At 41.4% G+C, this 21918-nt stretch overlaps 2 protein-coding genes across 3 annotated transcripts; both read right to left on the bottom strand.

Annotated features, from left to right (window-relative positions):
• Positions 1-7497: 7497 nt before the first annotated feature.
• elmod1 (ELMO/CED-12 domain containing 1) lies at positions 7498-14418 on the bottom strand. Of its 2 annotated transcripts, XM_053441366.1 has the most exons (11): positions 14402-14418; positions 11951-12096; positions 11651-11679; positions 11455-11552; positions 10944-11073; positions 10514-10647; positions 10350-10418; positions 9712-9732; positions 9175-9225; positions 8410-8543; positions 7498-7705 (listed from the first exon to the last, which is right to left on the bottom strand). In XM_053441366.1, the coding sequence occupies exons 1-11, from the start codon at positions 14416-14418 to the stop codon at positions 7530-7532; spliced, it is 1005 nt and encodes a 334-aa protein (XP_053297341.1). In that variant the 3' UTR covers positions 7498-7529. The 2 variants fall into 2 exon arrangements, with proteins under 2 accessions (XP_053297341.1, XP_053297342.1); XM_053441367.1 differs by lacking the exon at positions 9712-9732.
• Positions 14419-15397: 979 nt separating this feature from the next.
• On the bottom strand, positions 15398-20578 carry LOC128456930 (solute carrier family 35 member F2). Its single transcript, XM_053441365.1, has 9 exons — positions 20446-20578; positions 19731-19836; positions 18922-19094; positions 18338-18465; positions 18030-18189; positions 17585-17741; positions 17377-17429; positions 17123-17277; positions 15398-16367 (listed from the first exon to the last, which is right to left on the bottom strand). Exons 2-9 carry the CDS (start codon positions 19817-19819, stop codon positions 16173-16175), a joined length of 1110 nt encoding a protein of 369 aa, XP_053297340.1. The 5' UTR covers positions 19820-19836; positions 20446-20578; the 3' UTR covers positions 15398-16172.
• Between the last annotated feature and the right edge of the window lie 1340 nt (positions 20579-21918).

Below are 21918 nucleotides of genomic sequence, written 5' to 3'. Positions count from 1 at the left end.
TTTTTTTAAATTCAAGCAAATTCAGTTTATCATGCGGCGTGAAGCCATGTGCTCTTTATCCTGCTGGTGGACTGTCAGCAAACACCAGAGGAGAAACTAATTAGAGAAGACGGACGTGCCTCAGAGAATGAACATGTATCTGCTGTATTTATAAAAAACCCTCGGCTCATAGATCAGCTCCAGTTGGACTCACATATCGACACATAAATCAGGCCGCTGTGCCGCTGACTGTTTGATACACACGCAGTTTGATTCATGAATTTGCTGCCTTGAACGTCTGTATCACATTTTATCTGCTTGGGAGCCCCAGAGAGCTCAGGAGCAAGGAGCAGCCGCCTGCAGCTCCAGCTCAATCAATCAGACAGAGTCGGTGAATTTAACATAATTAGAAGCTGCACATGTATGAAATCTGCGCTGGATTTTTTTTCCTGCTTCTTGGCATGAAAATTGATTATCTTTGAAAATAAGAAAATCGATTCCACGTGGAAAGACGATGGTGCTCCCCTGCATTCTGAAGAGGCCCGTGGAAAACAAGCACATTAGCATTTAGCTTGAGTGGATGTGTCAGTTTTTTACATTGACAGAAAACAGAAGGGTCAGGACAGAGAGTGTTGTGTTTAACTGTCGGGCTGCAGACTCATCCTCGTGTTGCAGGACTCACACGTGTGCTGCAGGACCAGGTACAGCAGGACGATGCAGTGGACTGAGGGGGGGGGGGGGGGGGTGATGAAGTAGAGTTGCACACCAGCGCCTCCACATGGTCGTTTGGTTGAACTGCTTCACCGACTGCAGTCCATCTTGTCCACATCTCCTCAAGGTGAAATTAAAATTACACTTTGTCATAGAAGGTGACTTTGTTCATATATTTTCTTTCTGAATGAATCAGCTTTTGGCTCAAAGCTTTTTGGTTGCTCGTGATGAATATAAAGAGATGAGCTACACACTCACAGAGTGATGTCATCAGCCCAACATACACACATACACACACACACACACACACATACACACACACACATACACACACGGGTAAGGACTGCATTGCCTTACATTCATTTCCAAAACAAATTACCTGAATATTCTTCTCTTATTGTTAATTTCATTTATTATTGCTGTTATTATGATAGATTATCATATTTAAAATGACTCATTATCTTAATTTAACAGTCAGGGAAGAGGCCTGATTCTTTTATGTTGTCATGTAAACCAATCAATAACGGTTTTAATGAGGGACTTGGTGAATTTTAACATTCACAGGTTCCAGGTTCGTGTTTCAAATCACAATTTACATCTCAATCCATAATCTGGACCTGAGAAATGAGGTTTGGCCTCAGCAGGAACATGTAAACACACATTTCAAACCTGTATTAATGTATTTTTGCCTCAAACAAAAATTGGCATACAGAATAGATTCTTTATGAAATGGTTCCGGTGAATGCATTATAAGATATTTATCTATTTGGACATAACCATTCAGATATTTAGCTCTTGAACAACCCCTCAGAAAATGATCTGACTCTTTAGCCACTAAACTCTCGACCCTGTTCACAAGTTAAAGTCTCTAACTCAGAAACAACAGTGGAACCAAAACTCAAGTCCCTGAATGAAAGTGCAGCTCCTCTAATAACATCTCTCAGCTCATTGTTAAAGTTTTTTTCTCACTTTGTGTTCAGTCTTGTGTGAAGTTTTCCTCTGAGAGGATTACAGGGGGGGGGGGGGGGGGGGGGGGGGGGGTAAGTGGGGCCACGGGCCACAGCCTCTGTTTGAAGCTCCCTTCTTGGTGAAAGTCAATCAAACCCGCCACCAACACACATAAAAGAAAGAAACGACTACAAAGAAATGCAAAGTGACAACAAACAGGCACAAAATGACCTTCCATGTTTTTTTTACTGTCGCTGCAGCCTCGCTTCTCGACAGCTGGTTCCACGGTTCACCGCCCGTCAGAGGGAGCAGTGGACCTAGATTCATTAGCTGGACACTGACACAACGACAGGGGAATGATAATGTCGGTCTGTAGCTTCTGGGGGACAAATGGGCGACTGTTTGCTAATACAGTTAACATCACTGTATCATATACATATATTCATATGACTGGAACAGCAAAGAAAAAATTATAATATGAGGTTTTTGATCATCCAAACAGACGTCTTTTATTTATCATAGAAGAACTAGAATGTCCCTCAGTAGAACTCGAACCTCCACCAGGGTCCAGCACTCACTTGAATCAATCAGGCTGCAGCAGATCACACACGCTCAGATACCAGTCCACTACATGAGACAGATTTCTTTCATCAGGATCCAGGAATTAATCTCTGAGAGGATCAACAACAACGGAAATAATCTTATTTCACAATCTTAAAGAAAGTGAAAAGAATTCCTAGATCCACACCAACATGTTGGGATTTCCCTGATCTACACCGTACCTTTTAACTTTGGAAATGAATCTGGTAGTTTTGGTATAATCCTGCTAATTAACAAATAAACAAATTCAAATATAACCTCCTTGGTTGAGGAAATAACTGGGATATGAAATCTGTTTTGACCATGACTTGAAATCTGGCACTGTGTCTGGATTCTACTGCCAAATGAGAGGAAGGGCTGGTTTATTGGAATAGAGCCTAATTTTCTATTGGTTTAAAATCCTCCAAATGGTTGTTTAAACAGTCACAACTCATCCAAAACAATTTGTACCTGCTCAGCTAATTACATATTATCTGGTGATACCAATCAATAAATATATAGGGTGAGGAAATTGTTAATTTTCGTTTTTACAGGTTTCCATGTCCTTCAAATCCAGTTTGTGTTTGTCCTCTGCAGCTGCAGCCGTTGGCACGAATATCAGTGAACCCCTCCAGCCCCCCCCCCCCCCCCCCCCCCCCCCTCCAGCTCAGTTTGTAAAGGAGCCCGCACCTTTGTCTTACCTGTAAGTCATGTTTTCAACCGAGTTCTCCCAGCATGCATTTCATCTGACAGACTGCCTCCTCTGTGAAAGGTCGCAGGGGGGGATGTAAAGAAGCTGTGGGGGGGCAGACGTGTGTTATTGAGGCTCCACCCATACTGGATCCATTTCAGCCTCACATTCAACATCTGTTTGAATTATTCTGCCAATCAAATCAGATTTTATTCAAAGTACAACAGATGCTGCGTGTAACTGAAGTCTTCAGCAAAATAACAGTATTAACAGCATTTATTAGAAGAAACAGTTTGTAACATAATGGAAAAGTGAGTCAATGTTTACACATAAGAAGATGAAAATATTGAAAATTAAAAAGCACTATTTCCTGCTGTAGCTCGTTAAACCTTCAAAGTGAAACAAGTGTAGATCGAGACACTGAATATAAAGATGGAAAACACAACTGCTTCCCAAGCCACAATATCTCCACTGCCCCCTGGTGGCTGACTGCAGTGTTGATTTAAACACAAAACTGGTGCAAAGAAAATAAAAAAGTTAGAAATGTCCCTACGTGACAAAAAAGCCTCAAAGGGAAACAAGCTCTACGTCTGTAGAACGTATCGCACCATCATGTCGCTGGTTGTTTACCCTGCGAACATGTTGTTGTTTGTCTGAATCGGGGCGGGGGGGCAGATCCTTTGGGGCAGAAAGCTTAAGAAGCGCTGGGTAAAGTGAGGATAGCAGTGATGTGTCGAGCTGCAGCGCTGCCCTGCAGATGTGACTTAGTTCTCATTAGCACAGAGTTTGTGTGGAGCTGATCTGCACTAATCCACTGCTTTGATGTGACGAACACGATGCTCCACTTGTGTTATCATAACACACTGCAGCTCTGAAACACACTCCTGAATCTGGAGGAAACAGCCCTCTGACAAACTGCCTTTGTGAGAACCGGTTTCTACACTAGAGGACCAGTTTTCAAGTCCGAAAGTTTATTGAAAATAATCAATCTAAGAAAAGCTTATAGTCTGTTTATGGGTTTCCAAGCACAAGGAAAAGCAGAATTCCCAAACCAGATGAAGATGGTAAGTAAATAAAGTAAAAGACAAATGGGGGGTGAGTTCAGAAAGTCCAAATCATCTCCTTTCCTAACCACTACTCCTTGAGCCGGATGGAATACGTCACCAGGTCAAGGAAAGATGTGAAGGAGACGCTGTGAGGAGTTAGGAAAGGAGACGCAACTCTACTATTCTTCTCCTCTCAACTTTATTTATAAAAGAAGATTTGCACAGAATGTTCTGACAGCTATAATAAAGTTTCCTGTTCAAAACACAACAACACGTCCTGAAAAAGATGCATTCAGTTCATACAGAGGGAACATTGAATCTTTACCTTCTTACAGAGAATAACAACAGACATATTGTGTATTTGTTTGTGTGCATTCCATAATCAGGGGATTAAAATAGCCTATTTGATATTTGTGTTTAGTACTGATGATGACGTTGCGACAGAAATCTGAGAATCCGAGTTGTTTTGCAGAGAACTTGCAGAGTTGTGTGACACTTTCCTCACGACTAGCGACAACTCTTATAATGCACATTGTCATTTGATCCAAAATTCCTGTCATAAATGATTTATTACAGCTGTTTTAGATGTTAATTTTAACAGGCTCTTATACTGATGGCTCACTGACAGAAACCAATTTGATGCCTCACCTTAAAAACAAAACGACAAAACAGTCAATGTTCAGTTTTTTATTGTGTTCTCAAAAAGGACAACACAGACAAACGAAGCACATCGGTACAATATCCAGGAGTACTGTATTTTGGGCTTTACTGAAGAACACTGAAAATCATCAGCATGCAGATCGCAGTCTTCAAGGCAGCTTCGAAGCAGAATATACAGCAGCATGTAGCTAACTTCATCTAAAGGATCCGGAGACACGTCGGCCCTCTTACTCCAAATACCACAAATTTCTAATTTCACTATATCACAAAGGAAACTGCGTCTTTTTTTTTTTCAGCTGACCATAGCAGAGCAAAGGAAGTTGCAAGCAGGAGATGGAACCAGTAACTGACACTCAGTGAAGTAAAAGGCTGCGTAAATACTGACGAGAAGCGTTGACATTCACTTCGATGAGACAGAGATACTCCACACGATTCAAACACAATCAACAAGTGCAGGCATGGCAGCAAAAGAGAGAAAAGTAGTAGTCGGAGCCGTCGGCATCGAACGCACGATGTCGACGCACGTGTGAGACGAACACGGTGAAGAAGAAGAAGACGTGAGACAGATTTAAGCTTCTGTTTCATTTGTGGTTCAGTGAAAATCAAAAGTGCGACTCGGAGCTGAGATAATAATGATGCTGCGCAGACAGTGAAGGATTCTGGGGGTTTTCTCAGTGAAATTCAATAATGTTTTATAGACTTTCCTCACATTTCTGATGTTAATTAATCAACCATTTTACCTCTTAATTGATTAACTGGTGGGGAACTGGTGATAAACTGAATAAAGGCAGTGACAGTGACATGTGTCAGTGTAGATTCCTCTTAGAGAACTGGAAACGTTGAGTGGCTGGTCAACGTTTCCATCTTTAGCCTTTTAATTGTCACGTTCACCTCCCTTCTGGTGAATAGGGGTTTTGGGAGTTAAACTGTAATTCTGTTGTACGGTCAATGGGTGGCGCTGTGGTTCACGCAGCTCAGGTTTTTATAATCACAGAAAAACCTTTATAACACACTAGAGGAAAGAAAAAGTATTATACGATAATAACTCGGGGTCAAAGTCGACAGAAATACTTGAAGCAAATCACGTCTTAGTGGAAAAGATCTGAAACCACTTTCATTCCCAGGACACGATGACCTCACTGGTTCCCATCAACCCCCATCTGACCTCACTGAGGAGGACAAACAGGTTTTACTTTGACAAAGATGTTTCCTCCAAACCTAGACATCACGAGAAGCAGCCAGATGTGTGTTCACCATCATTAGGCTCATGATTCAGTTATATTTCATCTCTATTAAATAAAACAAGCAGCAGCAGCTTCTGTTCCGATCATTATTATTCCAGCTCGGAGTCTGAAAGCGAAACACTGAGGCTCAGAGATGTGCGGTGGAGTGAATGTAAATTATTGCTTTGGCTGATACAACAGTGGACACAGTGTCACATTCAATGAAGGGATTAATAGAATCAAACAATCGTGAGTGTGAGAAACATTCGTGACAGAATAAATGCATGGAGTCAAAAAAAGGCAAAAGATTTTTGTAAACCTGTAAAACTAACAATCATAAAATATTTTAAATTTGTTTTTTTCAGCGTAAATACGTAGAAGGGAATAAATAAGTCATAAATATTAATACTATTGCTTCTAATTTAAAATATGTAGCTCAACCAAACAGGTTATCTGAAAAAAACGTTATGAGAATCATTTAACAGGTTTACAAAACTTAGATTTGAGCTCATGAGAAACAAACTGCTGCTGTGATTTAAAATTCTCAACATTCGTGGTTTGCATGTGTTTGTTTCCTACTTTTATTAAAGAGCATGGTTTGTTAATTTGTGATTGTTGATTTCACATTCAGATGCTTTCACTGGCTCCAGCTTGTGCTTCATCTGGTTTGATTTGCTCTTCTCATGCTCAATTTCATTCGTTGTCACTTCATCTGTTGCTTGGGGAATATTGAAAGACTTTTTGGCATAAAACTAAATAAAAAGTAGAGGAGAAATCCAAGAGCTGAAGCTAGAGCGCAGGGAATCAGTCTGTAGTCCGTGATCGAGCACAAGCAGAGCCAATCTGAGCACAAGCAGTGACTTTGAGGGAAAGCATCACAATATCTGAACATGGAATCAATTGAAAAACCACATTCTTGAATAAAAGACGGGGTAAAAAACCCATAAACTGTATTTTGGCAACAAGTAGGAGTCTTAGGTGTTAATGTCATGTAGACATGACAAGAATCTACAGTACAATCTGTAGTATTGACCTCAAACAGGCGGAGTCGAGAGACGAGCCGGCCCCCGGATGTTTGATTGAATCAGCACCAGCTCCACTTCTCTCTCACTCTTCATTATGTACATTATTCCTCAACAGCTCTTCAGTTTAAATACAAAAACCCGAGCAGCTGATTGACAGAATATTCTGATCTGATGATCACTTGGGGTTAGATTCATTTTTTTGGGGCTCGGAAAGTAAAATTTGGTTTTGTTGTTAAACTAAGCAAAAGGTTTAAGTGAGGTGTAAAGGCTGTGATACAATCGTCATGAATCTTTAAAGCAACGGGTGACGATGAGTCTGTGGGGGTGTGGTGCAGCCTCCTCATGCACAGCTACAATCGCTATGGTCGTCTCTGATGCTGGTGGTCCGACGCTGCAGTGAGGGCGCAGAGGCAGTGTGTGTGTGTGTGTGTGTGTGTGTGTGTGTGTGTGTGTGTGTGTAGGTGTGTGTGAGCTGTTGGCAGTGACGCGACATGACGCTAGCTGGGACAAAGTGGGCGGAGCAGACAAGGACCAGAGCCTCCCCACATGTGTCCAGTTTTCTGATTTCTGATTTTCAGATGGCAGACACAGAGGGGGGGGGCTCTGCTGGGCTCAGTGGGGGGGGTGGTGAGGGTGTCAGTGTGTGTGAGTGTGTGTATGTGTGTGTTTAGAGGTTGACCAGGTGGAGGTCGGAGGCGGCGAAGTGGGGGCACAGAGCCATGTCCGGGTTCTTCAGCTGTCGCAGGATCCTCCGGTGGAACTTGGAGCGAACCCGGTTGAACTCCATGATGTCGCTGGGATCCTCCTCCACCCAGAAGCGGTGGAACTCCTGCATCAGGTAACCTGGGGGGAGAAAAGTCTGTCCTTCTTAACACTGGGTCCATATGGATCACATGACTACTTCCTCCCTGTCAATTTGAGATCTTGCAGTTCAATGTTTGGATTTTGCAGATTTGCTCTCATCAGTTTGTTTCGAGTTGCATCAGGAAGTGAAATTTGTTTTTAAAGGTTGATAAAGATGGACGACGCCTCTCCACTTCCAAAAATGAAGCCAAAATATACAGGATAGAAGATCCGCCATCTTTTGTTTCTGGTATAATTTAAAGCCAGAGCCTCTGCATTGGTGATCGGGGGGGACGGGACAAATGTGTCCCACTTTAAATGTTCATTCAATGTCTCATCTACTAACGTGGAGGAGAAAGGGCTTATGACAACTACTGCAGCCAGCCATTAGGGGGCGATCAAGATGATTTAGGAAGCTTTCAGATCACCATCAATTTTATACAGTCTATGGTTTATTGTTTTTTTCCAGCAAGTGACTAAAAAGTTAAAAACTACGAGTTGAAAATCTATGATTAGATAATTTTTTTCCACTTGACGGCAGCAAAAACCCCAAAGAAGTGTTATTCATCATGTTCTGCTTTGTCTGTTTTGATCTATGACTGTGTGGTCTATGTTCTCTGGATCATGTCTCTATTAAACACAGATGATAATAATAAAAAACCTAGTATATATTGTTTCAGTATATCCCAGTAGGTCCCACTCACAGAAGGTCTGCTGGAGGTGTGGCAGACTGGGCATCTCCGGGGCCACGTTGTACAGGTGAGTCTTCAGAGCTCCACTCACCAGCAGAGAGTGAGCCAGGTCGGTGATGTTGATGCCCACGATGGCAAACGAGTAACTGGAGGCAGGTGAGGAACACATGAGGATTATAACAGTGGGACAGGGAGCGCTGAACTGGGTTGGTGAGTATTAGTATAGAGATGAAACCAAGTTTATATAGATGTTGGTGTACATACATATCCCAGATTATCAAAATTCTCAATAACATAACAGAAGCAAGTAAAACAAAGGTTTCCTGGAAAAAGGATGTGAAAAATCTGACATATAGCATTTATCTTAAATATTTAATCTTTAACCTAATTTTGCTTTTAGAAGTTTTTGTTTCATATTTGTGTCCTGGTATCACTTTATATAACAAACAGGAAAACAAATATATGTTTTAATGCTTCTTATGTATGAAATGTGCCTTCATGGCAAAGAGCATGTGTCTAAATATGAATTTGTAAAAAGCAAATGTTACCAATAACGACCTTTTCCTTTAATAATGATAATATATATATAATAGAGCTGATCAGGACACACACACACACTCACACACACTCACACACACTCACACACACACAATTCTACACGCTCACATTCAATGGCCACGTTCCAGATCCCCTCCACTGCTTCATTGAGGACAAATCTGTCGCCCAGTTACAAACACACACACACACACACACGGTCGCACACACGCACACACTTACCCGATAGCCTTGTCAAGGTTCTTCTGTTCCCATTCAGGCTTGTTAATCTCACTGTGAAGGACACACACTTGAGTCATTGACAGTCTACATGTGAAACAACAGCGAGAGAGCCACACTGTGGACAGAAACTAACACTACAGAGTTTTAAGATAAATCACATTTTACGACCTTTCTTCTCAAACCGAGGACTTTCTGGTGTCTTCATTGTGACTTTGAAGTTTCACCAACGCAGCAACATTTTGTCTATATATTATGTATATTACTAAATGCAGTTTTGTTAAATATGCAAACTGTTGCTTTGCTTGTTTGTTTGAGGGGAAAATAACAAAAATGCACAATATTTTTCCTGAATTAGACACAGAACTGTCCCTGTCACTGTGGGTGGGATATTGTGTTGCAGCCCCACACTGGGATTTAGGCTGATAAAGTGTTTGCAGATGAATAATACTCAGCTTTAAACTGTGCGTAAAACATCAACTGAAAAAAGCGACAGAAAATGAATGGAGTGAAAAAGTGAATGAAAGTGAAAGTGAGTACCTTTGCTTTTGGTTTGTGCTCCTACAGTGAATGTGACAGACAGGAGGAGGAGGAGGAGGAGGAGGAAGAGGAAGAGGAGGAGGAGGCATGGGTAAAAAAGGTGGAGGTGAAGAAGAAAGAGAAGAAGAATCTTCATTTGTGAAATGAGACAAAGAAAACCCACTCAGCAGCAGCAGCAGTTTATAAAAGATCATGAAGAGAAACAATAAAGCAGAATGAATATAACAAGCAGAATATTGTGATTAATGCAGATTTATGGATGATAAAGTGCACGTTAAAATGTGTGGTAGAAACTCTGAAGCTGTAATAGTTGTTTTTTTGGCCACTACAGAAATGAAACCAAACCAAAACAGCTGTTATGTTATTGCCTGATTTAATAAAAATTGTGGTTTTATTATCATTTAAGTTGTGAAGACAAGTTTCTTTTCACTTTTCAGAGCTTTATGAGGAATTTAATGTTATGTTTTATATGTGCTTGCTACGATTTATACATCAAAACATTTAACCTTGAACCTTAAACTATTTAAATTCATCATGTAACCTGCTAATAATAATAATAACACAAAATACCTGGTGTTTTCCGTTAAAATACTTTGGCCATGTTTTGTTAAAAGAGGAGATGGAGGGTGGGGACGTACTTGTGCTTCGGCTGCAGGGAGTCGTTGAGCATCTGCAGAGCAGTGGCTTTGTCGTGTTCGGCAAAATACCTGCAGAGACACAAGAGAGGTGATTTATCTGAGGATCCCACTGAAGACTGCTTCACAAACAGTGTTTACAAATGGTTGAGATCCTTATTTCTTACAGCAGGTTATGGAGACCCAGCAGACCCATTCCTCTGAAGTCGGTCTTGGGATCGCTGCCTTGGAATCCGATCTCACACCACTGTTTAGAGATGCGGCCGGTGAGAGGTGTGTCGGGACGCAGCTCCTTCCACAGCTGCAAAACACACACACACACACACACACACACACACACACACACACACACACACAAGAGATCAAATAAATATGATACTTGATACGTGTTTTCTCAGAATGAGTTTTTAATAGTGACCTAAACTTTGATTATTTGCAAAACTATCAAATCAAAAGAAAGTTCCCTGAACCGAAAGTCTCTCTTTGCACTTTCATCCTGTGTCTCCTGCATGTATCACTCTCATCTACTCATTCTGTACTTGTTTTTCGGGTGTTAGTCCTGACACCTGATAAATTTATCCTTTTCAGTGGCTGTACCTTCATCAGCATCTCCTCGTGCTCCGAGTTTTCACAGTCGTACGGCTCCCTGCGCAGCTTCTCCACCTCCATCACCAGACTCCTGTAGCCCACGATCTGCAGCAGACTGGCCTGCAGAGAGATGCCCAGCCTGCAGGGACATGCATAGAAGCACAGTCTTTAACTCTGGACCATGTGTTGTGTTGTCATTGCAAAAGAAGCAGAACATCTTACACATTTAGTTTGAGTAGGAGATCTTCGCTTGTCCAGTTTTTGTTTTTTTGTTTTTGATTTAGTTTGTTTTTTGTTTCATTAATTTAGTCCCTTAATGGTTTGAGTTTGGTTTTGATAAATTCTACTGTTGTGTCCTTTCGATAAGTTATGGCCTCCACTGAGCCTTCGGGTTTATCTACTGATGTTTGTGGGGCCGTAAAAAACGTCTGTGTTAAAAGTGCTGTCGGTTCTAACCTCTAATTTACCACAAGTGATAAGAGGCAACACAAATGTGATGTAGTGTGATGTAGCGTCTCACTGTGGGTTGGTGTCAGGGTTGATCTTCTTCAAGGCCATGATGTCATCGATGGTCTTATCCACTTTATCAGGATGGACGCTGAGGGCCGACTGTAGCAGCTGCAGAGAACGAAGCATGAGAAGAAAACAGGGAATAAACAGAGTGGAGCTAGAAAAACTGTGTTTTATTGGAAAAGCTGTATTTCAGAGACTCTTACCCCATTCTTGGAGTACCTCAGGGACGACTCTGGAAGGAAAAGGAGGCAAAGTGTAAGGAAACTGCAAATCACATGAAAAAAATCATTCTTTGGATACTTATTTTGGTTCATGACAGAAACAAAAACCCGGAAAAGACGTTGGATGAGTAGAAAAATGAAGGATGGAAACTAAAACATTCACAAAATAATCATGGAACCTAATTTTCACTCTCAAGTTTCAATTGAAATCCAGATTATCAAAAATTAACCATAAATATTTAAATACAAATGCAGTGAATATCAGGCAGTATCTGAGCGCACCAATCTTCAGGGTCCTGCGGGCTCCATGCTTGTTGTTGTAGCAGATCCTCTGCAGCTCGCAGCGTCCCGTCAACTTCCTGGCGACAAACTTCAGGCCCCGCCACAGCAGTTTACAGTAGAGGAACACGAAGAACTGGGTCACCACTCTGAAGAGGAGAAGGGGGGGGGGGGGATGAGACTGATTGAGAGAGTAACTTCAATGGAGGAAGAGGCTGCACAGGGAAAAGGAAGTCAGAGAATTGTGCTTCACTTCTCGTCTACCAGGGGAGAAGTGCCTCGGATCAAAGTGGGCTATTTTTACAGGTGACACCGAGCTGGAAAATGTAGACGTGTGTCCTGGGAAATGCAGAATGACCCATTAAGAAATGTGGAACCCCACTGAACTCTGGGAAACAAGACCGGAAATGATTTTACGATCCTGTGTTAGAGAAGATAAAGCGAGGGGTTATTTCCCTGGACCCTGTATAAGTAAGTTTATTATCATCATTACTTATCATTTAATCTTGAAGGCCAACATTCCCTATCGTTGTTGGTTTTCCAGAGGAATGGAGTTTACAACCTTTTCAGGCAGAAATAAATCCTTCTGCTGCCGAGGGATTAGTGCAAAACATCATCTTCCATGTCAACAAAAAGAAGAAGGGAAGAGAATCACAGCTCCGGTCCTGGAGGATTAATTCCTCTCTTCTACAGCCTGAGACGAGGGCGGCATGTTAAACAGCTCGTAGAGACTCTCTGTCATTTTCTTAACCTTCAAGGAAGCGGGGGGGGGGGGGGGCTGCAGGATTCAAAGGTTACACAGCAGCCGAACGACTCCAGGGTTAAAACACAGGAAAAGTGACAGTGGACCTGCCTCCTGATCATCAGTTTTGATTTAAAGGGAACATGCATTGACTCGTACTCATACAGATCAGTTTACTAATGATGGGGAAAACTGATCTGAGTCACTTTCATCCCCTGACGCTACATTCGGGCTGTTTTGGAATCTGCCAAAGTCATTAAAAGTGCAACACAAATCATTTGTACATCAGCGTGTTGTTACCACGTTCATCTTGGCACATTAGTATAATTACTGTAAAACAAACACAGTCATCAGCGCAAACAATTTGGCAGCTTCAGCCGGCTCCACTGTTCATTAAATGAAACTGAGGATCAAAACAAAGGGAGTCGAACCGAAAGAGAAACCCGGGGGCAGGAATCACAGGGATTCATGGGAAATGTAGAATCTGTAATTTTCCAATGATATGTTAATGTCTAAAATGAATATACATGTTAAAATTGACAGATTGATGTTGAGGTTTGATTCTGATATACGACTGTTGGTTCATAAAGCACTAAATGGTTAAGGAGCAGGTTGGTACGGGGGTGCAGTGGATGGTACTGGATGGAACCTGCAACCGGGACCTTTCTGTGTGGAGTTGGCATGTTCTCCACATACCTGCAGAGGTCAATCAATCATAAAGGTGAACTCAGCCTCTTTCCCCATCATCATCAGCTGGGATTAGGCCTCGGCCCCTCGAAGCAGAAGTGGTAAAGATCATCGATCGTATATAAATACAAACCATTTAAATTCAAATAGAATCTGGGACTGTTCTCCTCCTGACTTTGTTTTACTCTATTTTAGCGCAATTCCACTTTTTACAGTGTTTCTCTTATGTCACAGATCAAAGCCTTGTTACGCCATTGAGTTTTCTTGTAGCTCAAAGCTGCAGCAAAACACCCAAGAATATAACAATATTGTAATTTTATGAATGCATACACAAGGATCTTTGGATTAAAATGAAAACCTTGCAAATACATGATATATAACTTATAATAATTGTAAATAATTAACACTATATTCTACTGCTAATCATACGATTCATTACATTCTCCTTTTAAACTTGAAACAGTCTTTTTATGCATATACATGTATATCTTTTTATACATAATGCACAAATACATCCTTGTGAAATCGTTTTTTGGTCTTTTTTCTGTTATGTCAAATTGCATTACTGGGTATGATCTGTTTTTTATACACTTTGCTATCTTTGCTCTAAGAGATAAAGTTTATAATCATTATTCGTACTATTGTTGTTGTTGTTGTGTTGGTATCTTATCTGTCATGTTTACTAAAGCTCATGTGTCTTAAAGATGCAGATAAACAGACCCAGCACAGAAATGCACAGAGCTGAACTATAAATAGAAACAGCAGCAGAGGTTTGTACATGTGCTCCATGATGAAGAGGCCTCCTCCCACAGAGGAACCGTATCAAACCCATTTAACAGCCACTTACACAGCATCGATCGAGGGGAATCTTCAATGGGAGAACTGGGAATTGCCGGGTCCACCACAGTGTTTGGTGGAAACATGTCATCGTCCCAGCAGATCGATGATAAAACACAGCGAGGAGGTGCTGGCATTCACAGTGAATTGTCAATGAGGCTGAAGCGCCGGAACAATGGGGTCTTTACCTGAGGAAGTGCTTCATGTCTGCGGCTGGGAGTCCTCCGGGGTCCTCGCTGAGCTGAGGGTCCGGATCCTAGAGGCAGAGGAGCGGACAGATTCAGTGAACGAGGCCGAAGAGACGCGCTGCGCCCGGGCCCGCAGCTCCGGAGCTGTCCGCGGTGCTGGACGAGTAAAGCCGAGGTTAATCTGCGGCGCTTCGCTCGAGTCTCCTCCGGCGTGTGTTCGATCAAACGACACAGAAACACAACCGACACACAATATTCAAGCTGCACGGAGGAATATTCCTCCTTCTAGAGACCAACGTGATCCTGTGAAACCAGGCGACTGCTGCTCGATCGTCTTCCTGCAAGCAAACACTACGCATAATAATCCCCAGCAACAGAAACGAGCCCCGCACAAACAAACGCATGCAGTAAAAACCTGTACAATCATACAAGACGTGTTTCTTCTCACCGGGTTTCTCTACAAACAGCACCAGGTGAAACGAGCGGTGTGGATGTGGCGGAGCCGCAGCGTTCAGTCCTCTTCACTCGGCTGCTACAGTCTCCTGCGTTTCCTCCATCATGATGACAAGTGTGTGACCGAGGCTGAGCAGGTCGCGTCTAAAAGCTGCAGCGAGGCAATGCGGTGCACGGCACACAGGGTGCACACCTCCGGCCACAGCATTACGGGCCATTTGTTGATTGTTTAGAGGAAGAAACGATCAGAGAATTCTTTAAAAGCCAGTGAGATTGTGTAGATTTTGATCTTTCATAAGAGTATGTTATGTTAATAGGATAAAGGTGCATTTAGAATCTTAAACTAAGCATTTAGCTGGTAGGGACCAAAAACTGAGCAAAAAACACTAAGTTGGAGTCACATTTCTCAAATACAAACTCTAATGCAAAACTCATTAAAAAAAATCATTAACTTCTCTCAAAACACACAATGTTTAGTTAATTTGGCCGCGAGGGTCATCAGTCTGTCACATGCCTTAAAGTCAACTCACACACCCCAAACAATATCAGACTGATCGATGAGTTTTATTTGAAGCTTTATACCGAATAAACAAACAAGCACATTAAATATAAAATGTAAAAATGGATTTTAAGTATAAAATAAATAGATAAAAAACTCTGCTGCAGGCAGACGTATTTAACTCTTAGCGATACCAGGCAAAGGTCAATGAAATCCATGCATAAAGTGTATCCGTTGAAAGTTAAACTGAAAAAAGATACAGTTGAACGTAACAGCACAGTTCTGACTAGATGTTAAAATCCCTTGTTTGCACAAATGAGATCTCTGATGGGTTTTCGAGTGAGCGCCCTATTTTCTTTACATTTGGCTGATGGGGCTCTCGATGTCTCCAGAGGGAGTCAAAAGGTTTACCGGCTTTGGAGTGAGGCTTCAACCCATCGAATAAAATATAAAATATATTAATGTTAAAAATGGAGAAACAAGACAAATCGCCAATCAGTTTGGAGACAAAAAAATACCAGTGACCAGACATAGTGATTGTGTTTAACACGTCCACAAGGAGTGCAGTAACAGAGGATCTATAAAACAGCATAAATAACAATTCATAATGTGTCAGTGGTAACTGCAGTGGAAGACATGCGATGTCTGAAGTACAAGAAAACGTGCACTTCTGTAATAATCTAAACGTTAGAGATGATGTTCGCCCACTGAGCAATGGTATAAAAATAATCTTCTCACTCTGACACATCTCAGTGTTGCAGTCTAGCTGCGTTTGTCTTCCAAAATAAAAGCCCTTGTTCTGTCGTCAGTCAGTTTGCGTCATAGTGCAGCGACGGCGGTGAGCGTCTCGTTCCTCTCAGAGTCTGTGTCGGCTGCCAGCAGCTGGTCGGAGGGGCTCCCGGGGGGGGGGTCCGCGGGGTCGTCCTCCGGTAGAGCCGTGTAGGTGGGAATAGCGTTGAACATGATGAAGCCCACAGTGATGACCACGAACGAGATGATGTACAGGAGTGAAAACTGTGGATGAGACGGCAGATAGGAACGTTATCAACCTTCTCAAGAGGACAGATTCAGTTTCTGAGCGAGGCTCCTCCTCCCCTGTCCATGAAAACCAAATCATATTTAATAATGAAGGGCCTATTTCTCAGGCCCCTGGTGAAAATAACACGCCTACAATTATATAAGAACAATCTGGGTGTCTATGTAACACTTCTGAGAGCTCGAGTGGGACAGAGTAAATAAGGGGTAACGAAATAAAAATAATTGAAAGTTTTAATTTCCGCTGAAACAGAAATGTAACATCCAAGACTGAATATTGAATAAGAAGCCCAAAATCTCCATCATCCCAAAGCACAACATCCGAACATTATCTGTGCCAATTTTTACTCTAACAAAATAAAGCAGAGCAAGGTTAGAGAGGTTTTATTGGAGCTATGTTTAGACGTCATCGCCAAATCGGCCATTTGACTCAATCTCTGCCATTTGAGATTCTTTAAAATCATTTATTTTAAGTATTCATTCATTCATTCATTAATCTTTCATCTAAGTATTCATCTCAACCATTTCATTTTGGAGCAGCTCTGGATTATTGGGCGCTGGGATATTTCTTCCACTTTCTTTAACTTGTTGAGATAGAATGTTAACCATGGCAGAGTTATGCCAACTTCCCTTCTTTATCCGACTCTTTTCAAAACAACTAAAAAGTTCTGGAGCTCATTGAACATGAATTAATACCTGTCAGCAACACAGTGATGCTTTTTACTGAGACTCACTTTGTAGTGGAAGAGAAAGAGGCCACAGAAGAGGCTGAAGAGGTCGGCGGTGAGCAGGGACAGGTTGACGGCAGTAGCGCTGGTCATCTTCACCACCACAGGCATGAAGCTGTACAGGGCGTACATGCACAGGGCGTAAACTGCAAACAGGACGGCTGCAGATCACAGGAAAAAGAGTTAGACAGTGATGAAACTCCGGTAGCAGTCATCAACTATCAACAACACTAATTTAACAAAACAGACGTTTCACTTACAGATACGAACGTCCCACTTTATCGCTCCTACTGCAGGAATTTCCAGTACAACTCTGAAAAGTCAAGAAACATAAATGGTAAGTAGAGATTAGTTAGATTCAGCTTTCTAACATTACATAGCCACTCAGAACGGACAATGTGTTACAGAATCCTTTTTGCACAAGGTCACAATCTTGTTGAGTCGAAAAGTTAAATAAAAGGTTCTTACAGCTGAATGCCGCTGATCAGGGTCCCGAACAGACCCATCATGCCCAGGAACTCGATCCGGCTCAGGTTCTTCACCGTGTGCTCTTGACACACGTTGGACACCGCATACAGGACGGCACTGACGAGAACCAGACCGTCACCCAGCATCACGTCACGGGCTGCACACACAAGAGGGAAGACAAAGGTGGTTCCTATTCTTATATAAAGAACCCGTGATGGAAGCTTGGGAACGTGGAGAGGACGTTTTGTTCTATAACAACCTGGTCTTTTAAAGATAAGATGACTTCTTGTCAATTTGTGTCTGACCTTCACAGATGTTAAGGTCATTTTGTGTAGAGAATAACACACATTTGTATAGTTTAAATCAGAAACTGCACAACAAGTCACTGCTACAAAGCCTGATCACATTCATATAACAAATATAAGTGATGAATAAGTGTTCTTACTGGATCCTTGGTCTCTTCCGGCCTGAATGTCCGCTCCCACCATGGCCCCCACCCCCAGCAAACACACCGACACGGCTACAAAGTGAACCAGCCTGTAGCGAGTCTTCAGCAAGAACCAGGAGAGCAGCATCAGCACCGGGATCACAAAGCAGTCCAGCAGCTGAAACACACAAAGACAACAGGGAAGCTCTTAAAATAAGAAGAAGTCTAAACAGAGTTTGGTTCAGTTAGACAGGGATGATGGGTAATATCCACGGTTCTTGACAATGATTTAATAAACCAGTAAAGACAGTAAAGAGTCCTCCTACCTGGATACTGGTCAGCGTGGTGTACTGGTACGCCTTCACAACTGCATAGTTTGCCTCCACATCTGCCAGACCCATCACAAAATACTTCCACCACTTGGTTTTTAAAATGTGTATGATGTTTCTTTCACCTGCAGGAATGAGAGAGGTTTACTTCAGAGTAGGAGAGAGAACGAGGGGGAAACATTTTCATTTTGGTTCATGTCTTATTATGTGAGAAAAGCTTAAAGTGGAGAGATGTGTCTGGTGAAGTGAAGAGAAATACTTCAAGATGACAGGCTCTCTTGTTCTCTTAAGCCCCTTTATAATTGGATAATTGTGTCATGTGATCCGATTAAAAAAATTCTTCAGCTAAAGAGAGGAGCTGGTGTCACCATGTGATATAAACTGGGATCAACCTTAAGTTTCATGGATTTAAAGAGAGGTTTTTTATTCCTAGTTCCATAAATGTTGAACCAAAGTGACATTAAACCATCTTACAAAAATATGTTTTATGATTGATGTGATTTAGATGGACTTAAATTGTTAATTTTTCAAAGCTGCTGAAACTTGTGATCAGTTACTGAACACGGATCGGGGGTCCTGACCTTTGCGTGTGAGCAGGATGGTGGTGTAGACCAGCAGCAGCAGGGCGTAGTTCAGGAAGCTCTGCAGCATGGGCGTCTCCACGCCGGCATCGGCCAGGTACTGACAGCTCACCGCCGTGCCACAGATCAGCAGAGACAAGACCTGGCCCATGAGCACGGTCTTCAGGAGATGCCTGGAGAGTCAAGGGGTGTTGAGCTGATATTTGAAAACTAAAACATCAGGCACGTTTTCATTTTTGTTTAGGGGTCACAGCAGAATAAAAAGATTGCTGACTGGGAATAAGAGAATGTGTTTTAGCAGAATTTTCTCTGATAAACTCTCTGTTATCTAAAGGAGACATATTATGCTTTTTCACTTTTTCTCTCCTCTAGTTTGTAAAATAGCATTTTTGTGAATGTAAAAGTCTGGAAGTGGTTGTGACCAATCACAACAGAGTGGATCAGCTGGCCAATCAGAGCAGACTTGGCTATATCAGGAAGCGGCTCTTAAAGAGACAGGAGCTAAAACCCAGTGTTTGAGACAGAGGCTGGACGACTCCACCTATAACAACGATAACTCAAATACTCATAATTAATAAAATGAGAGAAAGCACTGATTAATGCCTCTTACAACATCACAGAGCACAGGGTGATACGTACAAATAACAAAGTCAGTTATGAAAATAGTTGTCCATCATTTGTTTCTTTCCTGACTAAACAGTTAATCTCCTGCTTATTCAGTGAGTTGACACATAAGACAATAAACAATTTAGCGTAAGAACTGGTGGAGTATTGCACATATTACTATGACATATCTTTGAAATACTCACCATGTGAAGACATCCCTCAGGTTGTAGCTGTACAGACCACAGGCCACCCTCCACTTCCCACACCGTCTCTCCTCCTCACGTCCTTCCATGTCTCTGAGACCTAGAGCTGCAGAGACAGAGAGACAGACAGATGAAAGCCAACACAGGCTAGTTTTCACTTCCTGTCTTCATCGGACTGATCAAGCAGAGCAGAAACAGAATCTGCACAGGAATGTCATGTGATTATTTAATCTTCTTTCATCTTTCAAAAAAAATTACGGTCACAGAAATGATGGTCCACGATGAGCAGGTACTTCTGGGGACAACTAGAAACAACCTTCACATACAAACATCTTTATTCTTTATGGAATGAATACTTACAAGTAAAAAGATGATTCATACGAACTGGATTTATTTTGTGGTTAATTCAGAACTGGCTGCAGCAGTTTGATGTTAAACTCACAGGCTGTGTTTGCATTGCACGTTGTGGATTGTTTAACCTTCTGTTTAACATTTTAAATAGAAACTTCTTACGCCGAATTTAAACTTAGCCCTAATTGACTTGAGTTCTTTTTTAAATTAGGATAGAACATGAATGAATGACCGGCAATAACCAAAATAATTGAAATGTTATACTTTGTCCAATGGAGTTCGGATTAGCGCGTTCTACAAATGGCTAAAGATTAATGTCTGGAAGTTCCTTCGGTAGAATTAAAAACACTGCGTGTGTACGAACCTTTTCTTCTTCTTCCGTCATGACCAATTTTTGCAGATGTGATTATTTCTCACGCTTAATAATAATTTATCCTCCACGCGGAGCTGGAGCCCCTCCTCACTGAATCAGCCTAACTTCCTGCTGCCTAGCCCCGCCTCCTGGGCTCTGATTGGTTGAAGAGCACTCAAACTTGATCTGGTGCTATTGAGTATTTAAAAGGAAAGGTCACTAATTTACTGTTTACTTAACGAAGTATGGAAACACATCTCCACCACGATACACATCATGTAGGTCGTACTGATGAGGAACGGTTCTGCCAGGTCTGATCTAACCATGGTTAGCTAACTAGAAAAGAATAAGTCAAGAGCTGGTTAGAGTATTTCTCTTTTTCACTAGTACTGGATTGTGAAATAAGACTTTCATCAGATGTGCAAAAGCAGATGTGTGACATGAACCGTAGTGAATATAAACTGTAAGAGTCATTTTTGACCCATGTGTGTAAAAGTGATTTAGACACAATTTACGTTTGTTCATAAACTAAGAAAGGAAAAAAGGAAATAATGATCAAAAACAAGATATTTAATGAAAACGTAGAATATTAGATGTTAAAATACATTTAGTTTAAGGATATAGCAGAGAAACACTACATGGGAAATGAATACGGGTGATTTCTGACCCATGTTGTCCATGTCGATTGTTTAGCTCGTGTGTCAAAGGGTTAAAGTAGTTGTATTGAATTTGATGTGTTTGTAAACAAAACAACTCAAATGAATCCCATTCAAATATGTAATTCAAACCTCAAAGTTTAACATCTGTGTGAAATCAGTGAAAGAAGTTGAAAATTCTGATCTGCCAGTTTGTGCTTCCTCAGTTGAAAGATTGTAACATTTTCCAAAAGCTGCTGAGAGCTGAGAGGAACGTTCATGCGTTTTTAATTTTTGTGGGGAGGCCGTTGCACTTCACCTCCGAAAATATCTGGCCGATTTACTTCCTAATTTACTTCTTCATTTTATAAAAATGTGTCTTTACTGTCTAAGTCTACAGAAGTTGCATCACAGTGAAATAAAGCTTTATGTAAAATGAAAGAATCCCCTTCTCTGACAATGGTTATTCAATCCTCATTGAGTTTAAAATCCCCAGTAGAAACAGGCCCAGTCACAAAATATTAATTACATGTTACTTCAAAATAAAACATGAACCTTAGTGATTCTACATGTAGAAACGTTTCTTTAACGTTGAATCAACTTCAACCAAAAATAAACTTTTCATGTTGAATTAACAAACATTTCTGTCAGTAAACACGAGGAAGATCAACAAACAAGACAATAACACTTTCAGGGATAAACAACAAACAAACCAATCAGTTCAAATCATTCTATTTCTCAGACTTTGAGCAGAGTGAACCCTCTTTAAGATATAAAACAATACAAACACAAACACAACAACAAGCTTTTCCTCCAATAGAGAGGCATGTTCTGGAAGAACAAGAAGTAA

Source organism: Pleuronectes platessa, chromosome 15 (assembly GCF_947347685.1).
Source record: "Pleuronectes platessa chromosome 15, fPlePla1.1, whole genome shotgun sequence".
Taxonomy (NCBI): Eukaryota; Metazoa; Chordata; class Actinopteri; order Pleuronectiformes; family Pleuronectidae; genus Pleuronectes; species Pleuronectes platessa.
Note: the sequence above shows the minus strand (reverse complement) of the source record. Positions and strands in the feature narration are given on the sequence as shown.

What these genes read in the sequence shown, in the direction of transcription:
- elmod1 (XM_053441366.1), bottom strand. An exon ending in TCCCTGCAGCCGAAGCACAA is followed by an intron (nt 9,733 to 10,349) that starts GTACGTCCCCAC and finishes CATTCACTGTAG; the next exon opens with GAGCACAAACCAAAAGCAAA. An exon ending in AGCACAAACCAAAAGCAAAG is followed by an intron (nt 9,226 to 9,711) that starts GTACTCACTTTC and finishes TGTCCTTCACAG; the next exon opens with TGAGATTAACAAGCCTGAAT.
- LOC128456930 (XM_053441365.1), bottom strand. Translation starts at nt 19,819, where the DNA reads ATGGAAGGACGTGAGGAGGAGAGACGGTGTGGGAAGTGGAGGGTGGCC. An exon ending in CCACGCTGACCAGTATCCAG is followed by an intron (nt 18,190 to 18,337) that starts GTAGGAGGACTC and finishes TGTGTGTTTCAG; the next exon opens with CTGCTGGACTGCTTTGTGAT. An exon ending in CTGATCAGCGGCATTCAGCT is followed by an intron (nt 17,430 to 17,584) that starts GTAAGAACCTTT and finishes TTGACTTTTCAG; the next exon opens with AGTTGTACTGGAAATTCCTG.